The sequence below is a fragment of the Mobula birostris genome, chromosome 3, assembly GCF_030028105.1.
Source record: "Mobula birostris isolate sMobBir1 chromosome 3, sMobBir1.hap1, whole genome shotgun sequence".
Lineage (NCBI taxonomy): Eukaryota > Metazoa > Chordata > Chondrichthyes > Myliobatiformes > Myliobatidae > Mobula > Mobula birostris.
In genome coordinates this window covers 174620600-174647128 of record NC_092372.1, presented here as the reverse complement: position 1 = coordinate 174647128, position 26529 = coordinate 174620600, and the positions used below count along the sequence as shown (strand labels likewise).

General features: G+C 40.1%; 1 protein-coding gene across 3 annotated transcripts in view; it reads left to right on the top strand.

The window, feature by feature from the left end:
• The window catches only part of cdk14 (cyclin dependent kinase 14), a 633043-nt gene that overhangs the window by 481233 nt on the left and 125281 nt on the right, over positions 1 to 26529 (top strand). For all 3 annotated transcript variants that reach the window (XM_072253720.1, XM_072253724.1, XM_072253721.1), the window contains one exon: positions 13236 to 13380. In XM_072253720.1, coding sequence (XP_072109821.1) covers positions 13236 to 13351 — 116 coding nt within the window. In that variant the 3' untranslated portion in view covers positions 13352 to 13380. The remainder of the gene's footprint in view (positions 1 to 13235; positions 13381 to 26529) is intronic.

Sequence of the window (26529 nt, the reverse complement as noted above, 5' to 3'; positions counted from 1 at the left end):
AACATTATTGGCCAAATAGGCTGTCTGGTGCTGTAATATTCTATTGTTAAGTCAATAGTTTTTCCTTGTTTCATTTGTTGGTCATGCAAGATTCTACCAAAGCATTTTAAGATTAGCAGTGTAATTCTCTGAATTGCATCACAAAAGATGGTAGCAAATACAGATCAATTTTGATCAGATTTTATTTTTTTCTTTATTGAATGTGAGCATCATTGCCAAATCAGCATTTATTGTCTTTCCTCATCTGTCTCTGAGAAGCTGGTGGTGAGCTGTTCCCTTGAATGGCTGCCATCAACATAGTCCCACTCACTGCATGGAATGCCAAGATTTAGTTTCAGCAATGAGGAAGGAACGGGTCTAGCGTAATGGTTAGAGCAATGCAATTACAGCTCAGGGTGTCGGAGTTCAGAGTTCAATTCCAGCGCTGTCTGTTAGAACCATGAACATGTGGGTTTCCTCTGGGTGCTCTGGCTTCCTTCCACAGTTCAAGCATGTGCCAGTTAGTAAGTTAATTGGTCCTGTGATAAGGCTAGGGTTAAATAAGTGGGTTGTTGAGTGATACAGCTTGTTGGGCCAGAGGGGCCTGTTTCGCGCTCCATCTCTAAGTAAGTAAATATCCACTTAGTGGCCACTCTATTAGGTACAGGAGTTGAATCTGGTGTTGCCTTCTGCTGCCGTAGCTCATCCACTTCAAGGTTCAATGTGTTGTGCATTCAGAGATGCTCTTCTGCACACCACTGTTGTAACACACTGTTATTTGAGTTACTGTCTCTCTCTTGTCCGCTTAAACCAGTCTAGCCATTCTCCTCTGATTTCTCTCGCTAACTACGTGTTTTTACGCACAGAACTGCCACTCACTAGATACTTGTTGTTTTTCACACCATTCTCTGTAAGAATGATAATCCCAGAAGATCGCAAACATGAGAAAATCTGCAGATGCTGGAAATTCAAGCAACACACACAAAATGCTGGTGAATGCAGCAGGCCAGGCAGCATCTATAGGAAGAGGTACAGTTGACGTTTCAGGTCGTGACCCTTCGTCAGGACTAAGGGAAAAAAGAGATAGGAAGAGATTTGAAAGTAGGAGGGGGAGGGGAGACCCAAAATGATAGGAGAAGACAGGAGGGGGAGGGATGAAGCTAAGAGCTGGGAAGTTGATTGGCAAAAGGGATACAAGGCTGGTGAAGGGGGATTATCATAGGACAGAAGGCCTTGGAAGAAAGAAAGGGAGAGGGGAGCACCAGAAGAAGATGGAGAACAGGCAAGGAGTTATTGTGAGAGGGAAAGTGAGGGAAAAAAAAATTACGGATGGGGTAAGAAAGGGAGGAGGGGCATTAACAGAAGTTAGAGGAATCAACGCTCGTGCCATCAGGTTGGAGGCTACGCAGACGGAATATAAGGTGTTGTTCCTCCGACCTGAGTTTGGCTTCATCTGGACAGTAGAGGAGGCCATGGATTGACATATCGGAATAAGAATGGGACGTGGAATTAAAATGTGTGGCCACCGGGAGATCCTGCTTCCTCTGGCGAACAGAGTGTAGGTGTTCAGCGAAGCGGTCTCCCAATCTGTGTCGGGTCTCACAAATATATAGAAGGCCACACCGGGAGCACCGGACACAGCATATCACACCAGCTGACTCACAGGTGAAGTGTCGCCTCACCTGGAAGGACTGTGTGGGGCCCTGAATGGTGGTGAGGGAGGAAGTGTAAGGGAAGTGTTCCGCTTACAAGGATAAGTGCCAGGAGGGAGATCGGTGGGAAGGGATGAGGGGGGACAAACGGACAAGGGAGTCACGTAAGGAGCGATCCCTGCGGAAAGCAGAAAGTTGGGGGGGGGAAGGAGATGAAAAGATGAAAATCCCAGAATATCAGCAGTTCCTGAGATAATCAAACCACCCCGTCTGGCACCAATAATCATTCAGTGATTACAATCACTTAGATCACATTTCTTCCCCCTTTTGATGTTTCGTCTGAACCACAACTGACCCTCTTGACTATGTTGGCATGCTTTAATGCATTAAACTGCAGCCATATGATTGGTTGAGTAGATATTTGCATTAATGAACAAGTGTGCAGGTGTACCTAATAAAGTGGCCACTGAGTGCTTTTTCAAAGCATGTCTTGTAATTTGGAATGTAACTTTCACACTGCAGTTTTCTTATGTAATTGATGTCTTTGCTTTTCTAAATGGTGAAGGTCAGATGGTTGGGAGATGTTCTCAAAAATGCCTTGGCAAGCTGTTGTCATCATTTTTTGTAGACAGTACACTCTACAGCCACAGTGTGACATGAGAGCAGGAGTAGATGTGGATGTACTGTGTGTGGTGGATTGGCTACCAATTAAGCAGGCTGGATAGTGTGAACTACTTCAAGGTTGGATCTTTTCCATGGAGAAACTCAGCAGGCCAGGCAGCATCCAAGGAGAAGAGTACAGTCAATGTTTTGGGCCGAGACCTTTTGTTGGAGCAGATCATTACTTGTACTTGTGTGGTACAGCTGGTTTTTGCCATTATCAGCCCAGGTCTAAATATTACCAAAAACTCAGCAAATAAACACTAACCGTTTCATTTTCCAAAGAGTTACAAGGATAAGTGCACAGACATTTCCATTTCTCAACTTCTCAACGGTGGAAGGAAGGCAACTTAGCCCAGAAAGTTGCCCTGAGGAACTGCTGCAGCAATGTCTAGAGACTGGGGTGGTGGACCTCCAAAAGCTGCACCTTTTTTCGTTTGACTCCAGTTTGTGGAGATTTTGCTCTTGAATTCCTATTACCATGGCTCTTTAATGCAACATTCAGCTAAATGATTTGATGCCAATGGTGAATATAATCGCCCTACCTAATGTCAGACACATTATACATGTTTGCACCAGGGTTGTAATGGTCTGGAATTATGTGGTTCTGGTGAAATTTAACTGAGCACTGAGAAACAGGGTATTGGTTGACCAGATGTGTGCCATTGTTTGATGATCATGTGCAAACTGATTGGATGGTGTCAGCCATTGTGCACTTGCCCTTTATTTGTGGGTAGGAAGTATTGAGTCAAATTTCTGTACTGAAAGGCACAGGTGAGTATTATAGTTGTACCAGAGTAGCTTGACCAAATGAACGGATTGTTCGGGACTCATTAGCACACTAGCTGGGATGTTGTCTAATACCAAACACTTTGCGGTAGCTAGTGCCACTAGCTGTTTCTAGTTCTTATGTAGAATGCAATGCATTACTGAAAACTGTACTGTGATGATGGGGACATCAGGGAATGAGGACAAACAGATAATTCATCTGAGACTGAAGCTAATTGCACACACACTCAGCAGCCACTTAATGAGGTACACGAGTGGAACCCGGTGTGGTCTCCTGCTGCCGTTAACAAGGCGTTTTCCCCCACAGAACCTGCCACTCACACAACTCAAAGCTTTTTGTTTATCACACGGTTTTCCGTAAACTCTGGAAACTGTTGTTCACGGAACAATCAGGTGTTTCTGAGATACTCAAACAACCGTGTCTGGCACCTACCAACAAGCAGGGGTACAGGAGCCTGAAGACACACACTCAATGTTTCAGGAACAGCTTCAATCAGATTTTTGAATGGACAATGAACCCATGAGCATTACCTCAGTATTTTTTGCACTACTTATTTAACTTCCACTGCCTATTTTATTCAGTATACACTTATTGTAATTTATAGTAATTACTATGTATTACAATGTACTGCTGCCACAAAATGACAAATTTCATGACATATGCCAGTGATATTAAACTTAATTCTGATTCTGGTTCATTTCATGGCCAAAGTCACTTAGATCACATTTCTTCCCCATTCTGATGTTTGATCTGAACTGAATCTCTTGGCCATGTCTGCATTCTTTTATGCATTAAGTTGCTGCCACGTGATTAGCTAATTAGATGTTTGCATTGATGAGTAGGTGTACCGTATGATCTGATCGATGCTGTTACCTCGCAATAAATCCTGAGATTGTCCACAGTGAGAAAGGGCTGGTTTTGTAGAGTGGATTATGGCAGCAGAGGAACATTCAAAGTGCTGCACTTGCTATGTGGCTTTCTCTCATCTTAACAGAAGTTGTCTTGTTTCCTGTAGGGTCTCAGCTCAAAACATCAACAGTTTATTCCTCTCTGTAGATGCTACCTGACCTGCTGAGTTCTTCCAGCATTTTGTGTGTGTTATTCTTTATTTTCTTATTAAGTGAAAAATTTATTAACTTTTTTCTTTCGTGTCCTACAAAATTTACTCAGTTTCTTTAGTTAAGGACTATCAGAAACTAGCTGAAGAAATACTGTTAGTTATTTCGGAGCATCTGAATTACAATTATTAAATTCTATAATTTGTTATGATCTGTTAAGTCTGTAATTTCATCTGACTTTTTTTTCTTGGTTTAGTGAGAATCATTACTTTCTCTTGGTTCTACAAGGTGATGCCAGAATACAATTTCATGGGGAAGAGTCATGTAAATTTACTATTGTCTTTACATTGACCCTGTAGCAAATTAAACCAAAGGTTTCTCTAAACTGGCAAGAGTTAAAGATCAAACTTCCAATAACAGGATTTCCTGTAGTAAATCAACACATTGCTATCCATTTCAAGCGGGATTCACATATGTAATATGATCTTTGAGACTGATGATAGAAAGGAACAAGTGTACGTGCACAAGTCTGCAGTATGTCGACTTTACCTGAACAATGCTTCCACCAGCACCATAGGGAGAAGATTCCCACTGTGCATATTAACCCATGCTGTGCTAACAAATAGATAGTACTTGATAGTAATGCTAGATCTACTTTACTCATTTTAACATAGTGTAGACGCTTACGTATTGGTATCAATATAATCTATACAGAAAATACTTTCTGGCTAAATAAAAACAAAAGCAAAAGATTGCATTTCGTAAGCCATGTTTGCAAAATCTATTTTCATTTATTTCATGTGGTTCTGGTAGAGAAACCATCAGAGTCTTCCTGATATTTATTATTGAAGTATAGCATTGGATCAGTTGTGTCCCTCTTGTCTGTCATTTTAATTGTTTGCCTGAAGCATTAAAAGAAGAGAGCAACCTGCAGTCCAGCAGCTTAGACTGAGTGTTGATGGCCTATTAGAGCATTCAGAAATCCATCGCAGTTCGGTAACTAACTTTCAAAGGAGCAGCAAGTCACAAGTGATTAAAAAAAAAATAGTTTTTTTTAATATTACGGTTTAGCAAAATAACTTATGAATTTTTGTGATGTATACTTTATTTCTTTTGAAGATCAGTGCTGTTAAGCTTTTTACTGTGTACATCACTGGGCTGACACACCAGCAGTATATGTTTTATTTATTTTGGCTGTGGCTACTGGCAAATCAAACTTTGGAAAAATTGACGTATTTCATTTAAAATTGGATATAGGGATTGCATACCTAACATATCAATCATCATTGAAGTCATTTTGTGTGAATTTTTGTTTTGGAAGCTTCAGTTGTCAGTTCCTAAGGTACATTCTGCAAATGAGAGACAGCTCTTGCAGACAGTTTTTACTGTCAAGCCATATGTGGCTCTCTGGAGAGAGGGTGCATTCCAGGCAGCGAAAAGAAAACGTATGATGAATTAAATGTTTGCAGGTTTTTCAGACAATACTTCCCTGTTCTTAGCATTCTGATATCAATTACTATTGCTATGAAATCTAGATTTAAAAGATGATTACTGAAAGGTATTTGCCTATACATTGAATGCATTTTTTAGTGCATGAAGCCTTGGCTGCATGTAGCATAAACACTAAATCAAACCCTCTTCAAAACTTCATAAAAGTTTTGAAAAATGGAAATTGGCTTTCAATTTTGACAAATAAGAGATTATTCCATTCTTAATTGCTGTTAAATGCTGATTATTATGACTGTTGCTTTCAATTTTCCTACTCTTCCTTCCTCCTTCCCTGAGAATTTTTGTAATTTCCAGTAGGCTGTGATTGCTAATCCTCTGTCTCATTTTCAAGTGGGATGCTATGAGAATGAATGATTGGTCACCTGAGCGTTTCTTCTGGTGCTTTGGGAAAAGCTATCCCTGAATATGCCATTCCACACAAGCTCAATTGTGACAGTTGTGGCTTGTGATCTGCCCACATGTTGTGATCCTTGCAGGGTTCACCCCTTCCCTCCACTGTCCTATCGTAGCCCCCATCCCCTCCACCCACAAAATGTACTGCTCTGCAGCTGACTATGTACTGCCAACAAAAATAGAGCGTAAACAGTAAGAACTGAAATAAACTGAAGGATAAAGGAAGTAGACTGGAAGAGCAGGTGAGAAGTGCAGATGGGTGGAAGAGAGATAAACATGAAAAAAGGAAGAGGAGCAGACCACCAGGCTCCTCAAGCCTTTCCCACTATTCAATATGACCATAGCTGATCTGTACTGGCAACACACACAAAATGCTGGAGGAACTCAGCAGTCGATGTTTCAGGCTGAAACCCTTCCGCAGGACCCGAAACGTCGACTGTTTACTCTTTTCCATAGATGCGGCCTGTCCTGCTGAGTTCCTCCTGCATTGTGTGTGTGTGTGTGTTGCTTGGATTTCCGGCATCTGCAGATTTTCTCTTGCTTGTGATCTATTTTGGCCTCAACTCCTTTTCAGTGCCAGTACCATTTATCTCTCAGAATTCCATAATTTGTCAAATATTTATCTATCTTCACCTTGCATTTATATCTAATGACCTGGCCTCCATCACGCTTGGAAGCACAGGGTTCCAGAAGTTCACTATGCTCTGAGAGAAGAAATCTGTACACACCTCAGTTTTAATGAGGGTCCCTCATTAGTCAACAGAGTCTACGAGTCTGTGGTGGCCAGTGCTATCATGTTTGCTGTTGTGTGCTGGGGCAGCAGGCTGAGGGTAGCAGACACCAACAGAATCAACAAACTCATTCGTAAGGCCAGTGATGTGGTAGGGATGGAACTGGACACGGTGGTGTCTGAAAAGAGGATGCTGTCTAAGTTGCATGCCATCTTGGTCAATGTCTCCCATCCACTACATAATGTACTGGGTGGGCACAGGAGTACATTCAGCCAGAGACTCATTCCTCCAAGATGCAACACGGAGCGTCTACAGATTCTTATTCAACTTAGACACCATCCTGAGGTGGAAACATATTGTCCTTTCTTTCTTGTTGCACAAAGTCAAGAATGTAGCATTTTGACTGGTCTTGTCTGCAATGCCCCACACTCCGACCCCCACAGTCTCATGGAGAACTGAAGAAAATAGTGGAGTGATGTGACTGAGACGGAGGAGAGTTGAATACTCATTCTTGGCCTCTCGTTTCCCTTGTATACCATGTGCAGTACCAACGCAGAAGCAAAGAACGATCATTGTGCGGATAGAAAGGCTTATTATAGTGTCCAGTGGATATACTGAAGAATTGTAAGGAGATCTCATCTTCGAGACTTTATCTTCTCCCGACAGGATTGAATTGAGTCTTTCTGTTGGCTGATATACATTAGCTTCTCAAAAATTCCAGTCACTGTGGACACATTTACAGCTGCAATGCTTAGCGCTCCCTCATATGTACGATCCAAAGTTTGCTTGTCCCCGCCATTGGCAAGGAGCAGCTGAGGTGTGGTGTTACAGTCTAATGTCTGAATGGAAGAGGTCACTACAACATCTTGTGGAATGACGGCTGTTTCTGAAATTTAAGACTACAGTTGCATTCTATTTTTTCCGAGACCATTAGCTAGAGAATGTGAAAGGCAGCTGTTCTTTTGCCTGCGTCTTGTAATACATCAGGAAAGGGTCTGCATGCCCCCTGCATTCATAAGCTTACGCAAAAAAGGGGTGGAGGGCATAGACAGCATGGATACAGACCCTCTCCCCAAAATAAAGATGCAAACATACATGGTGGGGGGTAATCAAGGGGGATTAAGGAAGATCACACAGTCCTTATGGCCCAGACAGCTGAAAGCATGGTAATCTACATGCACTGAACACCATTCCTAAAGCTGTTTGAATGTTTGGTATAACATTGCCAACTGGAAGTTACAGATCCCAGTTGGTGTGCCAGGCCATGTCACATGTTTGTGAATAATTACATTTTTCCCAATGATGTGGCTCATTTAATCATTGTTTCTTGTGAAAGATTAATAGCTGGTGTTTCATCTGGGAAAAGAAACAATTATAAGAAAGCTGGTTAGTCCTGTAATCAGATACAGTGATTGAATATAGGATATAGAAAAGTACAGCTCAGTATGGGCTCTCCTGCCCTTGATGTTGTCCCAATCTTTACAATCAACCTGACCCTTCCCTCCCACACAGCCCATAACTCTCCATTTTTCTTACATGAATGATATTAATGTATCTCCAACATTAATGACGTACTTTTGCGGATATTTTTTAAAAACTGACTAATTTCATGAGTATTTTTTCAAGAGTGAATAATGGGGATAATGAAACATATTCTCACAAGCACTGGCTGATGAACTGTATTGAGGAGGGAATGATACCTTAATTATAAAGCCTTAAAATGAGATGCTGGATATTGTCTTCAATGCATTGTAAACATATTGCAGCCTACCTGGGAATGAAGCAGTTAAATAGTTAGCGATTTTTCTCATACATCAAGGAGCAAGAAGAATCCTCTGATGCTTTTTAACTGAGTTATGATTATTAACAGATAATTTCAATTTTGTAGTTTTAAACTAGTCGGCTCATTAGATCATTTGTGCATCTAGAGGGACTTTTTGCTGAATGAGACAGTCAATTCAGAGGAAGTGTATACCAGCATATAAAGCTGCATAGCCACCTAAAGCTAGACCAGAAATGTGGTAAAGCCTGGAGACGGATGACAGAAAGAGTGGAAGTACTGTCAAGATGGTTCTGATGATCTAAGCCTCGTGGATGGCAATATGAATAACTGAAATGAAAACTGTCCTGTTTATGGGAAAGGGTATGCCTGATATCAGTTGGAAAATCAGTTCTACAAACAGTGTGCACTGTAAAGGAAATTGAATATTCATAGAGTGGATGAGATGAGCCATTTTGGTTCAGATGCCGGCTCAGATTCAGAGTACCAGCTGAACATATTGTTGTTTTTTTTGGTGTGCCATACTCTGCCAGAGCCTCGGACACCACTTTTTCAAGTGATTGTCTTGGAGGAAAGATTCTGTGAGTGGTCCCCCACGTTCTTCTCACAGCGCAGTTTTTTTTTTTACGAGGCTGAATTGCGAGCTCGACACTCAACCCGGCATGGATGGAAAGTGTGCCCAGGAGCGGCCCGACTGGGTTCAAACTCGGGAACCTTTGCACCGGAGTCCAGCACTGAGTCCAGTTCTATTTTAACTTCATAGGTCCACAGGACTTGTTTCCAAAATGCATCAGGCTTGTTTAGATGTTACTTTGAACCTTTTGAATAGAACTTCTTGGCTGCAATGAGCATAGGTATGTTTGGAGAAAAAAAAGAGTGCAGAATTTCATGAAAAGAACGCCTCTCCAACTTTTAAGCATGGGGGTGGATCGATTGTGCTTTGGGCTTGTGTTGCAGCCAGTGGCACGGGAAACAGTTACTGGTAGAGGGAAGAATGAATTCAATTAAATACCAGCAAATTCTGGAAGCAAACATCACACCGTCTGTAAAAAAGCCAAAGATGAAAAGAGGATAGCTTCTACAACAGGATAATGATCTGAAACACACCTCAAAATCCACAATGGACTACCTCAAGAGGTGCAAGCTGAAGGTTTTGCCGTGGCCCTCACGGTCGCCTGACCTAAACATCATTGAGAATCTGTGGATAGACCTCAAAAGAGCAGTGCATGCAAGACAGCCCAAGAATCCCACAGAACTAGAAGCCTTTTGCAAGGAAGAATGGGTGAAAATCCCCCAAACAAGAATTGAAAGACCCTTAGCTGGCTGCAAAATACTTTTACAAGCTGCGATACTTGCCCAAGGGGGTGTTACAAAGTACTGACCATGCAGGGTGCCCAAACTTTTGCTTCGGGCCCTTTTCCTTTTTTGTTATTTTGAAACTGTAAAAGATGGAAATAAGAGTATTCTTGCTTAAAATAGTAAAGAAATGTGTCATCTTTAACTTTATAACTTTTGGAAATCAGTTCATCTTTTAGTTGCTTAGCTATTCACAGTAACAGAAATTTTGACCGGAGTGCCCAAACTTTTGCATGCCACTGTATATTCAGCACCAAGGGAACAATATTCCTTTAATCCTATCACCACTTTAAGTTTGTTTCATATGACTAGAAGTGTTCATAGATGCAAAATTATGGAAGAAGGCTTTTGGAAAGGAAGCACGATTGGATCTGAGATATTTAATGTATGTAGTACCATTGACAATATCTGTTAACATCTATTTCCAATGTCTTATAGGGTGACTAAGAGAGATACTAAAAATTGGCCAGTTCTTTTTTAATGTTTTAATGTTTTCAACACAATTTGCACCCAACCGTCATATCTATTTATGTGTTCCGGGAGTGGGAGCAGGAAAAATGTCAAATTCTATTTGTGGTTTGGAAACCCATAACAAACTTTAAGGGCTTTTCAGCAAAAAGAAACTCCATGAAGCAACTCCTGGTCTTCTAAACCTGTTTAAGTGCAATGGACTCCCTCAGCCTCTGTAGAATTTGACATAGTCATAGTCATACTTTATTGATCCCGGGGGAAGATTGGTTTTCGTTACAGTTGCACCATAAATAATTAAATAGTAATAAAATCATAAATAGTTAAATACTAATATGTAAATTATGCCAGGAAATAAGTCCAGGATGAGCCTATTGGCTCAGGGTGTCTGACCCTCCAAGGGAGGAGTTGTAAAGTTTGGCCACAGGCAGGAATGACTTCCTATGACGCTCTGTGTTGCATATCGGTGGAATGAGTCTCTGGCTGAATGTACTCCTGTGCCCAACCAATACATTATGTAGTGGATGGGAGACATTGTCCAAGATGGCATGCAACTTGGACAGCATCCTCTTTTCAGGCACCACCGTCAGAGAGTCCAGTTCCATCCCCACAACATCACTGGCCTTACAAATGAGTTTGTTGATTCTGTTGGTGTCTGCTACCCTCAGCCTGCTGCCCCAGCACACAACAGCAAACATGATCACTGTGAAATACTGAAAGCAAAGTATGCCAGGTTGTAGATTTTGTAGCTCATTTTGGTTACATTTGATTGAAATGCATACAGTTTTGGCCATTTACAGCTGTATTCCTTTGTCTCTTTGGCTTGCTAGCAACACCAACTGTGATAGCTGATGATTACAGATTACTTTTTCTATATATTAAATACAAAGTGGTTACTTGAATTCAGTACACTGACTTTAATCAATGCCATACATAGACAAATTTAGATCTGTAACATACATGTGTACATGTATACACCTTCGTTTATTTAGATGCATTCTACATTTTTGGATTGCATTAATATTATATAGATAATATAAGGAGTTATAATTAACCTAATTAATTTCCATTAATGCATTGAAATAACTATTTGTAAATTATTATTTTGAACATTTGATATTAATCGAATTTGGTTTGGAAATGGCTGACAATTTTCCTACTTGCACAGAGCAACATTAGTGAGAGGCACAAGGTTTTTGCAAATCACTGGTTAAAAGACATTGACCAAATCCATGCTACATGGTGACATCTCAATCTCCTTCTCTCTGGAGGGATGGTTACAAATTACTAGCAGTAGATAAACTCATGGGGCCTCATGCATTTTGAATATGTTACTGTGAGATCTGGGTTAATTGAACTTATTACACAGTTGCCAGTTCATTATTGTAGCATGGTTATATCTGGTTCAGTCAATATATATTGTATATATTTTTTTAAAAGATGCCCCATATTATCCTACTGGAACAGGCTGCCAACTGAGAAATACTTGTTCAATCATTAACAGACACAATCTATGCAGAACACCAGAGAGGAATTAAAATTGGGAAAGAAAATACCTCAAGGGTGGTAATTTTAATATGAGAATTTAATTTGTTATTTTCCATATTAAGAATTTTGCAGTATTAATCCTTTTATCAGTGCTCAGCAGGTTATTTGCACAAGCAAAACTGTAAGGTGGTATTCGTTTCCAGAACGGGTCTGTGTAGAGCTCTAAACAGTGACTGATGAAAATCCTTTTGAAGACCAGACCAAAGATGAAAATCTACATATTTTTAAATAACACCGTTGCTGCATGCCTTAGAGAAATGTTTAGATGTCGTGAAGAAACATTCTGCTTCCTGTAGATAATTACAGCAAGAAAATGCAACTTGACAAATTTTAACTATCCATAATCCAAATTAATTCTGATTCATTTATATTAACTATTTCATTGTGAAGGTGCGCAGCATGTGATCCAACCACTCCCCACTTATTTAGTTTCTTAATCCTTTTTTATATCAGAAGATTTTAGTGAAGTTATGATAAATTAATTCACTGTGGAGCACATGAATAATTAACCATGACATGCTTGAATAGTCAACAACAGATGTTATCTTCAAACTGGAATATAACTGCCCATTCTCCTGCCAGCTCCACTTTTTACCTCCTTCTATTGTAATTAAACTTAGAAGAAGGTAGATATGGGCTGACTTTTGTTGCTCCATGTTTTGTAAGTAAAAAATTATGAATGGTAATTATCTTCTGCTCTTCCTTTTGGGGAATTTCTTTGTGTCTGTCTTGAATCCTGACTGAAGCAGCCTAACTGGAATTAACAGCTCCTAGTGCAAAGGTTTACAGGCATAAACTACCCTGTTGTTTTACAGCAGAAACTGCCTGTCCTGTTATGTGATCTAATTTTTTTTCTAAAACAGTAGAAAATTGAAGCATGTCAAGTTATATTTTGAACATTGTGAAAATTAGAAATCTTGCAGAAGAAAAATGCTTGCAAATTTTATTGAAATTAAAAAATATATGGATGGTGTAAATCTGAAAGTTGGCTTTCAAAATAACTGATGAGATAAATATATCATGGAACTTCTATCAAATATTTCCGGTTCTGGAAGCACCTGGAGTTACTGTAACATTGCAAATGAACAATGAAGTAAGCTTGATTGCATTTCTCATGAAATATAATTTTAACTAAAAGAAGCAATTATTTTTGCCCTGAGGAGTCCTCACCTTGGAGTGGTGAAAATTTCATGGCGAAAACTAAATTGATTTGTTACTGTATCTGCTATGAATTAGGAAAATAAATAATCTCTATGTTAAAAAATGCCAAGCATGTTGCCATTTTGACTCTGTATTTCTCTTCATCACCAGTGTCTTCTGTCTTCGTCGTGCCCACTGTGAAACTACAGGCTGAAATAGATGACAGTTCAAGAGTTTTTGGGAGAAGCAACAGTCATGGCAAAGGCTTTTTGAACCACAAACATTGAGGAGTTCTTAACCCTGGTATCATACAAAGGTAAAAAAATTAAAGTGCTGATTCTTTAAGAAGTGTTCTTCCATAGTATTGAAAAATTACTTCAGTATGGTCCATTTAAAATTGGCAGTATGTGTGTGCAAGTAATTTATTTCTCCACCGAAAATCAATCTTAATTATGTATGTCTGTTGAAATTAAAGTTTCACATGAAATGTATACATAGACTGTTGTTTTAATAGTATAAATCACAGGTGCAATACATCAGAATGTCCAAAAAACAAATGAAAGTATAATAATTTTTATATTTTAATGGCTAAGCTTTTGCAAGTTTTTTTGGCTGATTACATTCTACATTGTATTATGATATGTATGTTTATAATTAATATAACTGTTGTGGCTTTATCAAGGCAAAATGTATTTTCTCTCCTTATCCTTCTACTGGTCAGTGCCTTCCACTCTCCTTGCTCTATTTAGTTTCTTCACCCAACCTTTTCCTCTTACCCATGTTTCCTCTCCAGTCATCTTTCTACTAATACTCCCTGACTGCCTTCCTGTGCCATTGATCTGACCTGTTTCCTTTCTCCTTGGTATATGTTTGCATTTCCTCCTTTAACTACCCACTCCCCCAACTGGATCGCTCCAAATGCCCAACTGAGTGCAAATTCAGGGAGATATACAAAGGGCTGCATCTTTGAAATTCTCTATCCCGGCTTCAGAACACCTTCAGAATGCCTTGTCTTTGAATATACTTAAGACTGAAATCAGTGGACTTTTAGACAGTAAGGCGATCTAATGGCACAGGGGTCTAATGGCAACATTGATTGTAAGTTAAGACTTAGCTATTATATTGAATGGGTGAGTCAATTCAAGGAGCTGAAGAGCTTTCATTTGTGTTCTTATTAGGTTTTCAGGAGGTCTCCCACTGTTTATGCCACCTTCACTGCAAGTGAAGTATATTTTTCATTGACATTCCTTCACTCAGTACCAATCAGTATCCCTGTCATTTTTCTTATTTAGACCAATAAATTGTAGGGAGGAAGCTGCAAATTTAGAGACTTGGTGTCAGACTGGAACTTCTGCAAACTTGCTTTTGTTGAGCTCCCTGGTGCTTCCTAAATCTATCTTAGTCCATACTTCCTCAACACTACCTTTCTTCATATCGCCTGCAAATTTGACCACAAAGCCATCAATTCCTTCATCACAATTATTGACATATAACTGAAAAAGAATCAGTTCCAACATCAAGTCCGGCAGAACGCCATTAGTCACCAGCAGCCAACCAGGAAAGGCTCCCTTTATTCCCGATCTTTGCCTCCTGCCGATCAGCCAATCCGCTATTCATGCTAGTATCTTTCCTGTAATACCATGGGCTTTTATCTTGCTAAGCAGCCTCGTGCGTGGCAACTTGTCAAAGGCCTTCTGAAAATCCAAGTACATAACGTCCACCAATTCTCCTTTGTCTATTCTGCTTGTTATTTCCTCAAAGAATTCCAGCAGATTTCCTTTAAGGAAACTGTGCTGACTTTGGCCTAATGTATCATGCGCCCCCAAATACACTGAAACCTCATACTTAACAATGTACTTCCCAATCACTGAGGTCAGGCTAATTAGCCTATAATTTCCTTTCTTCTGCCTCCCTCCCTTCTTGAAGAGTGGAGTGACATTTGCAATTTTCCAGTCCTCTGGAATCATTCCAGAATCTAGAGATTCTTGGAAGATCTCTTCTAATGCCCCCATAATCTCTTCAGTACCTCTTTCAGAACCATGGGGTGTAGTCCATCTTGTCCAGGTGACTTAACTCCCTTCAGACCTTTCAACTTCCCAAGCACCACCTTTCTCTGCTAATATCAGTTTCACACACTTCTGCCCCCTGACACACTCAAATTTCCGGCCCTCCCACTTTCAAATCTCTTACTAGCTCTTCTTTCAGTTGGTCCTGACAAAGGGTCTCGGCCTGAAACGTTGACTGTACCTCTTCCTAGAGATGCTGCCTGGCCTGCTGCGTTGACCAGCAACTTTGTGTGTTGCTTGAAATTCCAGCATCTGCAGATTTCCTCGTGCTTGCGGCATACTGCTAGTGTCTTCCACAGTGAAGAGGGATGCAAACTACCTATTTACTTTGTTCACCATTTCCTTGTCCTCCATTAATACCTCTCCATGGTCATATTCCAGTCGTCCAATGTCCACTCTCACCTCTCTTTTACATTCTATATATCTGAAAGAACTTTCGGTATCCTCTTTGATATTATCGGCTAGCTTAGGTTTATATTCCATCTTTTCATTCTTCATCACAAACAAGAGAAAATCTGCAGATGCTGGAAATAAAGTAGCACAATCAAAATGTTGGAGGAACTCAGCAGGCCAGGCAACATCCATGGAAAAGAGTACCGTCGACATTTCAGACCGAGACCCTTGGTCAGGACCTGATAAAGGGTCTTGGCCTGAAACGTCAACTGTACTGTTTTCCATAGATGCTGTATGGCCCACTGAGTTCCTCCAGCATTTTGCCCTAACGTCCCACTAACTTTTGCTGGATTATATGCCATCTCTTTTATATTGTTTTTGACTTAACACGTCAGCCACAGTTACATCATCCAGTTTTTAACAGACTTCTTTGGGATGTATCTATACTAAGCCTATCGAATTGCTCTCAGAAACTACAACCATTGCTGTTCGGCCCTCATCCTTGCTAGTGTCCCTTTCCAATCAGCTTTGGCCAGCTCCTTGGATATGCCTCTATAACTCCCTTTAATCCACTGTAATACCAATATATCTAACTTTACTTCTCCCTCTCAAGTTGAAGCGTGACATCTATCATATTATGTTCACTGTCTCCTAAGGGTTCCTGTAGTTTAAGCTCCCTAATCAAACCTGGTTCATTACACAACACTCATTCCAGAATAGCCTTTTCCCTAGTGGGCTCAACCACAAGGTGCTCTACAGAACCATCTCGTAAATTCTCTCTTGGGATCCAGCACCAACCTGATTTTCCTAATCTACCTGTATATTGAAATCCCCCATAACTATTATAAAGTTGCCCTTTTTACATGCATGAAGAAATTTTCAGATGCTGGAAATCCAAAGCAACACACACAAAATGCTGGATGAATTCAGCAGGTCAGTCGTGATGAAGGGTCTCAGCTCGAAACAGTGGCTGTTCATTCTTTTCCATAAATGTTGCCTGACCTGCTGAGCTCCTCCAACACTTGGAGTACTGTGTTCAGTTCTGGTCACTTCACTACAGAAGGGATGTAGATACTACAGAGAGAGTGCAGAGGAGATTTACAAGGATGTTTCCTTGATTGGAGAGTATGAGAATAGGTTATGAGAATAGGAGACTATGAGAATAGGTTGAGTGAACTTGGCCTTTTCTTCTTGGAGCAACAGAGGATCAAAGGTGACCTGATAAAGGTGTATAAGATGATGAGAGGCATTGATCATGTGGATAGTCATTGGCTTTTTCCCAGGGCTGAAATGGCTAACACAAGGGGACATAGTTTTAAGGTGCTTGGAAGTAGGTACAAGGGGGTTGTCAGAGTTAAGTTTTTCACACAGAGAATGGTGGGTGCATGGAATGCACTGCCAGCAGTGGTGGTAGACACAGATACAATAGGGTCTTTTAAGAGACTCTTAGATAGGTACATGGAGCTTAGAAAAATAGAGGCCTATATGGTAGGAAAATTCTAGGCAGTTTCTAGAGTAGGTTACATGGTTGGCAGAACATTGTGGGCTGAAGGGCCTGTAATGTGCTGTAGATTTCTATGTTCTAACATTTTGTGTGTGTTCCTTATTCCACATGTTTCCTATCTCCCATTGTAAGTTGTAGCCCACATCTGGCTACTGTTCGAAGGCCTGTGTGAACTCATATCAGGATCAGAAACCCTTGCAGTTTCTTAAATCTACCCACAAGGATTCAACATCTTTCAATCCTATGCCACATCTTTCTAAGGATTTGATTTCATTTTTACCAGCAGAGCTAACTCACCCTCCCTGTCCTTTTGATACAATGTGCATCCTTGGATGTTAAGCTGCCAACTGTGATCTTCTTTCAGCCATGACTCAAAGATACCCATAACCTACCAATCTCTAAATCATCTACCTTATTCTGTATACTGCATACATTCAAATATAACCTTTTCAGTCCTGTATTTGCCATCCTTTTTGATTTTTGTCCCCATGTTACACTCATCTCTTTACTGAAATTTTGCCTATCATTTGCTTGTCCTTCCTGATAGTCTCAGTACACACTGTATCTAGTTGTACACCAATTGCCCTATCCTATCACTCTGGTTCCCATGATTCTGCCAAATTAGTTTCAATCCTCTGCAACAGCTCTAACACATTTGTCCTCAATTATATTGAGCCCCCTCAGGTTCAGCTGTCAGCTCTCCCTTTTGTACAGGTCATACCTTCACCATTTCATGTTCAAGTTGTTGGATCATTTAATTCGCACTTTGGCTGAACATGGTTGCAAGTTCTTCAGCTTACTTCATTTGGCATAGATTGTAGCTAATAGTTTCAAAATTAATTAAAATGGAATGGATTGCTATTTTTGTATGTTTTTGACTTTGATCAAACCTATCTACAAGTGCATCCGATCCAGTGTTAACATTTGCCAATTCTTTTCGATGGAAGTCGGTTCGTTCTTCACCTTGATCTGTACACTAACATCAGGGAATCAAATGGTATCACTGCTAAAAATCATCTGTCTGACCACAAAATTTTGATTAATTGTCAATGTTTTTTTCATGGGATGATGAGAAATTTAGCTTTAATCCAGATAGAATCAGAAATAGGTTTAATATTGTTGGCATGTGTCATGAAATTTGTTCTTTCGTGGCAGCAGTGCATTGCAATACATACTAAAAACTATAAATTACAGTAAGAAATATTTATAAAAATTTAATTCAGTAAGTAGAGCAAAAAGAAAGCAAAACTGTATGTCATACATTTAAAATTGTTTCCATGGATAAAAAAGTATTAATTTGATGTAATATTTTAAGGGAAAAGGACTTTTCTTTATAGTTTCATTTATTGCACACTGGTAAACTGGTTTGTGATTGAAATAAAGAAATGAACATTTGTGATGGGTGACAGAAGCACAAACAAAAATGAACCTATTGCAGACTTATTAGTTCATCAACATAAAAAAAATCTTGATGCATGCCACAAATATAATCACAGTCACATTTTTGCATTGTTACAAAGTTAAAATATACATGAGATTCATTTTTCTCCATCAAATATTTATTATACTGTATTTGAATGCTGTGGACTTGTGCTTTCATAGTGATGGTTGTATGAATGGGCAGTTTGATACATTCTTATGTTAGACTCCTGATGTTCTTTCCTTTTAATATTCTACCATTTAATTAGTATTTTGGAGTGTTACTCATACAAAACCCCAATATGTGTTTTTCAACCTCCTCAATTATTTTGATAAATATGAGTAGTTGTGCATTCGAAACATAGAAAATAGGTGCAGGAGTAGGCCATTCGGCCCTTCGAGCCTGCACCGCCATTTATTATGATCATGGCTGATCATCCAACTCAGAACCCCGCCCCAGCCTTCCCTCCATACCCCCTGATCCCCGTAGCCACAAGGGCCATATCTAACTCCCTCTTAAGTATAGCCAATGAACTGGCCTCAACTGTTTCCTGTGGCAGAGAATTCCACAGATTCACCACTCTCTGTGTGAAGAAGTTTTTCCTAATCTCGGTCCTAAAAGGCTTCCCCTTTATCCTCAAACTGTGACCCCTTGTTCTGGGCTTCCCCAACATCGGGGACAATCTTCCTGCATCTAGCCTGTCCAATCCCTTTAGGATTTTATACGTTTCAATCAGATTCCCCCTCAATCTTCTAAATTCCAACGAGTACAAGCCCAGTTCATCCAGTCTTTCTTCATATGAAAGTCCTGCCATCCTAGGAATCAATCTGGTGAACCTTCTTTGTACTCCCTCTATGGCAGGGATGTCTTTCCTCAGATTATTCTTTCAGGAGATGCTTGGTTAGGGCCTGCAAATTTGAGAAGCAGCAATTGTCTAACCTGTGCGTGTTGACATTCAGCACATTTCCAAGCCATATCAATAAATTGCTTTCAATTGTGTGAGCTTCAATTTTAAACAATAGTCTACGAGGCAGATGTTATCAAAGCAACACACACAAAATGCTGGAAGAATTCAACAAGCCAGGCAGCATCTATGGAAAAGAGTACAGTTGACGTTTCGGGCTGAGGTGTCAACTGTGCTTTTTTCCATAGAAGCTGCCTGGCCTATTGAGTTCCTCCAGCATTTTGTGTGTGGTGCTTGGATTTCCAGCATCTGCAGATTTTCTTTTGCTTGTCATTATCTAAGCATTCCGGATCTCCATAAAAATAACTTTGGGAAATCCATCGGTGTTTACTGTGGTAATATCCACTTCAATAAGACATTCATCCTTGCCATTCTTGACCCACTTTTCAAAAATAGTTGCTAGCTCTTAGTGATCACCTGAAACTTATGGTACTCAGTCACACTATTTATAGGCATCTGTTAGTCTCATGAGACCATGGATTTGTGCCTTGGAAGGTTTCCAGGGTGCAGGCCTGGGCAAGGTTGTATGGAAGACCAGCAGTTGCCCATGCTGCAAGTCTCCCCTCTCCACGCCACCACTGTTGTCCAAGGGAAGGGCATTAGGACCCATACAGCTTGGCACCAGTGTCGTTGCAGAGCAATGTGTGGTAAAGTGCCTTGCTCAAGGATACACACACTGCCTCAGCCAAGGCTCGAACTAGCGACCTTCAAATCACTAGACGACCGCCTTAACCACTGGGCCACACGCCAACTGATGATAACTAGTCTGTAACTCATCCAAAAGTAGCTGAGTACTGCAATTTTCCTGATTGATTTCTGAAGTTTGAAGATGATAATTAAGATGTCTCAAACATTTTCTGCTAGTTTCTTTTAGAACCTTTTGAAGGAAACCATCTGTTAGCCGTCATTTGGCAATCCTCAGTGCTGTTACTTTCTCTACTGCGGTGACTACGGTATTATTTTATGTATATGCTGATGCAAAGTAATTTTTTCAACATTTCCCCCAGTAACTTCCTTTTATATTCAACTTATAATAAAGGTTTCTCTGCTCCTGACCGTTCTCTTTTCCTAATAATGTAATGGCACGGGCACAGTGGTGGGAGGAGCATGATGGGGCTCTTAAAGCATCCGTCGTCTCATGGCTCCAGTGACCTACGTCTGATTCTGGCCTCCAGTGCTGTCTATTTTGAATTTTTTCTTTCTCCCTTCCTACAGTGCTCCAGTTTGTTGCCACAATAACATAAATGTGCTGATTAGTAGGTTAATTGGTCCCTGTAAACTGCCTCTAGTGTATGGATAAGAGGTAGACCTGGGGAGAGAGTACGTGAGAATGTTTAAGAAATAAAACGGATTATCAAAGTTCAAAGTAAATTTATTATCAGAGTACGTGTATGTCACCATATACAACTCTGAGATTTGTTTTCTTGCAGGCATACACAGTAAATGCAAGAAACACAACCGAAACAACGAAAGACTCCACCTAGCAGGATGGACAAACAACTAATGTGTAAAGGAGAACAATCAGTGCAAATATAAAAGATGAATAGCCCTTCAGAGTGAGTCCATAGGTTATGGGAGTGAAGTTGAATGAAGTTATCCCCTTTGGTTCAAGAGCTTGATGATTGAGGGGTAATAACTGTACCAGAATCTGGTGGTGTGAGTCCCAAGGCTCCTGTACCTTCTTCCTGATGGCATCAAAATGAAGAGAGAATGGTCTGCATGGTGGGGTCCTTGATGATGGATGCTGCTTTCCTGCAACAGCATTCTGTGTGGATGTGCTCAATGGTGTGGAGGGCTTTACCCGCAATGGATTGGGCTGTATCCACCATTTTTTGTAGGAGTTTCCATTCAAGGGCATTGGTCTTTCCATTCCGGGCCAGGCTGCAAACAGTCAACAAACTTTCCACCACATGTGTATGGAAGTTTGTCAAAGTTTTAGATGTCATGCCAAATCTTTGCAAGCTCCTAAGGAAGTAGAGGTGCAGTTGTGCTTTCTTCATAATTACATTTACGTGCTGGCCTCAGGACAGGTCCCCTGAAATGATAGTATTAAGGAATTTAAAGTTGCTGGCCCTCTCCACCTCTGATTTCTGAATGAAGACTGGATCATGGACCTCCTGTTTTCTCCTCCTGAAATCAATAATCAGCCCCTTGGCCTTCGAATTGACAATAAATTGGACTGGTCTAAGAACACTGAGGCTGTCTACAAGAAAGGTCAGAGCCTTCTCTATTTCCCGAGGAGACTAAGGTCCTTTAGCATCTGCCGGACGATGCTGAGGATGTTCTACGAGTCTGTGGTGGCCAGTGCTATCATGTTTGCTGTTGTGTGCTGGGGCAGCAGGCTGAGGGTAACAGACACCAACAGAATCAACAAACTCATTCGTAAGGCCAGTGATGTTGTGGGGATGGAACTGGACTCTCTCACGGTGGTGTCTGAAAAGAGGATGCTGTCTAAGTTGCATGCCATCTTGGTCAATGTCTCCCATCTACTACATAATGTACTGGGTGGGCACAGGAGTACATTCAGCCAAAGACTCATTCCACCGAGATGCAACACTGAGCGTCATAGGAAGTCACTCCTGCCTGTGTCCATCAAACTTTACAACTCCTCCTTTGGAGGGTCAGACACCCCGAGCCGATAGGCTGGTCCTGGACTTATTTCATAATTTACTGGCATAATTTACATATTACTATTTAATTATTTATGGTTCTATTACTATTTATTATTTATGGTGCAACTGTAGTGAAAACCAATTTCCCCCGGGATCAATAAAGTATGACTATGGCTATGACTATGACTGACATTGAGTGAGAGATTGTTGTCGTGGCACCACTCAGCCAGATTTTCAATCTCCCTCCTACATGTTGGTTTGTCACCACCAGGAGATGTCAGCAAAGTTAAATATGCCGTTGGAGCTGTGCTTAGCCTCAAAGTCATAAGTATAAAATAAGTAGACCAGGAGGCTAAGCACATAGCATTGTGGTGCACCTGTGCTGGTGGAGAAGATGTTGCCAATCTGAACTGACTGGGTTTGTAAATGAGGAAACCGAGGATCCAGTTGCACAAGTGTGTATTGAGACCAAGGCATTGAAGTTTATTGATTAGTTTTGAGGGGATGATAATGTTGAATGCTGAGCTGAATTTGATAAAGAGCATCCTGAGGAATGCACCTTTGCTGTTCAGATGTTCCAGGGTTGATTGAAGAGCCGGTGAAGTGGCATCTGCTGTGGACCTGGTGTGCTGTAGGCACATTGGAGCTTCTCAGGCAGGAGTGGATATGTTTCATTCATTGGATTAGTATTTTTAAAAAAGGGTGCTTACTGGTTTTGAGCACTCATTGGGGAAGAGAGGTATTTTCCATGCTGTATCTTTCTCTGCTATTTTGGCATTTGGACAGGTACGTGGATAGGAAACTTAGAGGAGTAGACACCAAATATGGGAAATGGGACTACCTTAGATGGGAATCTTGTTCAGCATATTAGTTACTGCCATGCTGTATGAGTCTGTGACTAAAGGGATCAATACATTCAAGGTCCAGATGTTAAAAAAATTCACTGATGTCAAGCCTCTACTTTCTTCGAAGCTTGCAAAGATTTGGCATGTTATCTAAAACTTTGGCAATCATCTGTAGATGTGTGTTGGAGGGTATACTGGCTGGCTACATTCCGACCTGGTATGGAAACATCAATTCCCTTGTGTGGAATAGGCTACACAAAGTAGTAGATATAGCCCAGTCCATCATGGGTAAAGGCTCAGCATATAACAGAGCACTGTTGAAGGAAAGCAGCATCCATCATCAAGGACCCCCACCATCCAGGGTATGTTCTCCTCTCTCTGCTGCCATCAGGATGAAGGCACAGGAGCCTCGGGATCTGCACCTCTAGGTTCAGGAACAGTTATTACCCCCTCAACCATCAGGATCTTGAACCAGTGAGGATAACTTCACTCAACTTTACTCGTACCTTTACTGAACTGTTCCCGCAACCTATGCACTCACTTTCAAGGACTCTTCATCTCATGTTCTCAGTATTTATTGCTTATTTATTAGCATTATTATTTCATTTTTTCTTTTTTTGTATTTGTACAGTTTGATGGGTTTTTTTGCAGATTGGTTGTTTGTCCATGTTGGGTGTGGTCTTTCGTTGACTCTAGTTTTTCTTCTATTTGCTGTGATTGCCCAAAAGAAAATGAATTTTGGGGTTGTATATGGTGCTACATATGTACTTTGGTATTGAATTTACTTTGAACAACGAACTCTGGAGGATAAGATTATTTATTACCAGGTCTTGGCCGAAACATTGACTGCTTATTCGCCGCCCTCACTTGCTGAGTTCCTCCAGCATTTTCTATGTGTTGCTCAAGATTTCCAGCATCTTCTAATCTCTTGCATTTATTATTTATCATCCACTTCAGCCACTGTATAGTGGTGTTGACACATTGTAAATTGCTCATAGAATTTGGTGGCAACAAAGTGTAAATATTATCTTCATTCAGTGTTTGCACCAGGTCTCTCTCAAACACCTTCCTTTAAATTTACTGCTTTTATCTGTGAGCATTTCCATAATAATTTCATTGTTAATTTATTTGCCTTAACACCATTTTATTTTATGCAAGTGGATGTTATCTACACAATATTCTGTCTGTAGACAAATCATAAGGATTTTTTGTTCCTAACTGTAGTTTGCTTATAAATTGAAATAATTTTGCAATCTTTGCAAGTATTAAAAATCTTACAATCAGAAGTACATTACGGCATTACATTTTCCCACTGTAGAATATTGTATAATTGCACAGCTTATGTTGTTAATATTCTCTTCTGCAACAAGGAACAGTGTTGCATTCTTGGACATTCGGAAATTGAAAAGACATTTCCAATTAGTTTCAATATTAAAAAAAGCTGAATGATATTATATGTGATATAAAAGTATCTGATATCATCCTTTATAGCAAAATACAGCATTTTTGTTCAAGCAACCATATTTAAAGCTGCACTCCATATTGTAACCATCGTCTTTGAGGATGGCAGTCATTTTCTCTGTGGTAAAATGCATATGAAACCTTGTAGTAATTTGCTTTGGAGGTTGTGGTACTATCCAGTTGGCTTTTCGTTCATATCTTCATTTCTAAAAGCTATTCAACATGCAAATCCAATTACTCTTCCATTTTATTCTGTTCTATTTCATCAAACCCAGCCTCATTTATCAATTTAACATTGCCTTCTAACTGTTTTTTTTAGTCTCTTGTATGCATAGGAGCCATGTGCACATATCCCTTATGTTGGTCATGTACTGTATGAGGGCATTCTCTTCCAAAAGAGCCCAATGTTCCTGAATATCCACCAACCTCATTCAAACCGCATGCTAAACCCTCATTTTTCCCATTCCCTCAGATCACATTGTGCAGTTCTAATCTATTGTGTTTATGATTTGCTGCTCCAGTGTGAAATCTCTTCAAGGCATGATTTCTCCAAAGAAATTTAAATCTTCTCTTCAATGGAACTTCAGAGGGATCATTTCTCACTGCTCCTTCTCTGTGATCTGCTTCCTCTCTCCACCCCCCCCCCCACCTACTTACTCTGGTTTAGTATTTGCGATTATAACTTCCCCTTTTTTTTTCAGAAGAGTTGCAATCCTTAAAACTACTGGCATGTTATGATTCAATACTAGAGTGTGCAGAACAAAATATGATGAATCACCATAGCAATTCCTCTACCATTCAACAAAGGCAAACATTTCTGTGACATTGTGTGGGATGCACAAAATGCATTACAAATGATAATTAGCATGGTTTAATTGAAATGGTGATTAAAGCTTTGTAAATCAAGACCACATATCCTGTGGAGTGAACGGCATTATTTGGCAAATTTGTAAACTGAGCAATATCTGTATTTTTTAATGTATTTGGCGATACATGAAAAATCTAAATTAAAGGATGACAAAGTTTATGGAGTATTAAAGGGCTCAAGATAACTTTATGTGGTAGGAAGTGGGGCACTGAAAATGCAAATAAGTATTTTGAAATTTAAGCATTCTTGGACAATCTAAACCACTGAGTAGAAGACTGATGGATGAAAAGTGACTTTCCTGTGGAAGGCTGAGCCACATCATCATGGTAGTTAATGTATTTGCACAAATTGAATTTGAAAAACAGATAACATCACAAGAATGTTGAAAATTTTCAGAGTATATGCAGCTGGAAGTCATTTCTGACTTCAGAAACCACATGATCTACAATCATGCTGGTAAATGAAGTTAAAATTACAGCATTTAGGTTTAGATTAAATTTTTAAATTACTTGGAAAATATGAAAGGATTTAAAATGTTTTAGAGGCTTTGGTGGATTTATGTAAAATTCCCGCCAAATCTTAAAATGTGAGCACTGGATCACAAGGACATCCCACTGTGTTTGTGTTCAGGATAAGGCATTAGAGCTCATTTCAACCAGAGCGATTTATAATTGAATTTATCTCTACATGGAACCAGTCAAGTTCAGTACAGGATGTCCGTATGGAAATTGATAAACTTAATGGGACAGATTTGTTATCAGTTGATAAAAGGAAGGAAATAATTCCTCTGTATTGTTCTTAGAACATCCTGGCTTTCAAATAATCCATAGTAGGGATACACCTGATACTTTAAGACACCATCTTTCCCCTTACTTGGAACCTCGTTTAAGATGGCGCTACCAAAGGTTCGAAAACAAAGGAATTCAATTAAAAACATTACTAACGACACTTTTTTGAAGTAAATTGTGGTAACCTACCATCACAAATAATGAAGAGACGAGTGAAGGCAAAGTGAAGTCGAGAGATGTGCCCTGCTGTGGCGTGCAAAATCAACGCACTTTGAGGTGGAGCCATGCTGCTTGGAGTGATCGATTTGGCGTGAAGATGAGGCAGAGGAGTTCCGATGCCCATCCAACTAACTTAAGTTCAAGGGCAGATCACTCTAAGCGCCAAGCCAATTTGGAGATGTCAAGAACACCTTCTTCAGCAGTGAAATCTAGGTCCGAACGAATCATTGGGCGGCATGTTTTAGGCCCAGAGCAGTTAGCTGCGGTGGAGCCAAGGCCCTGATGTGACACACAATCCGCTGCTTGGACAATTTAAATGCAGGCC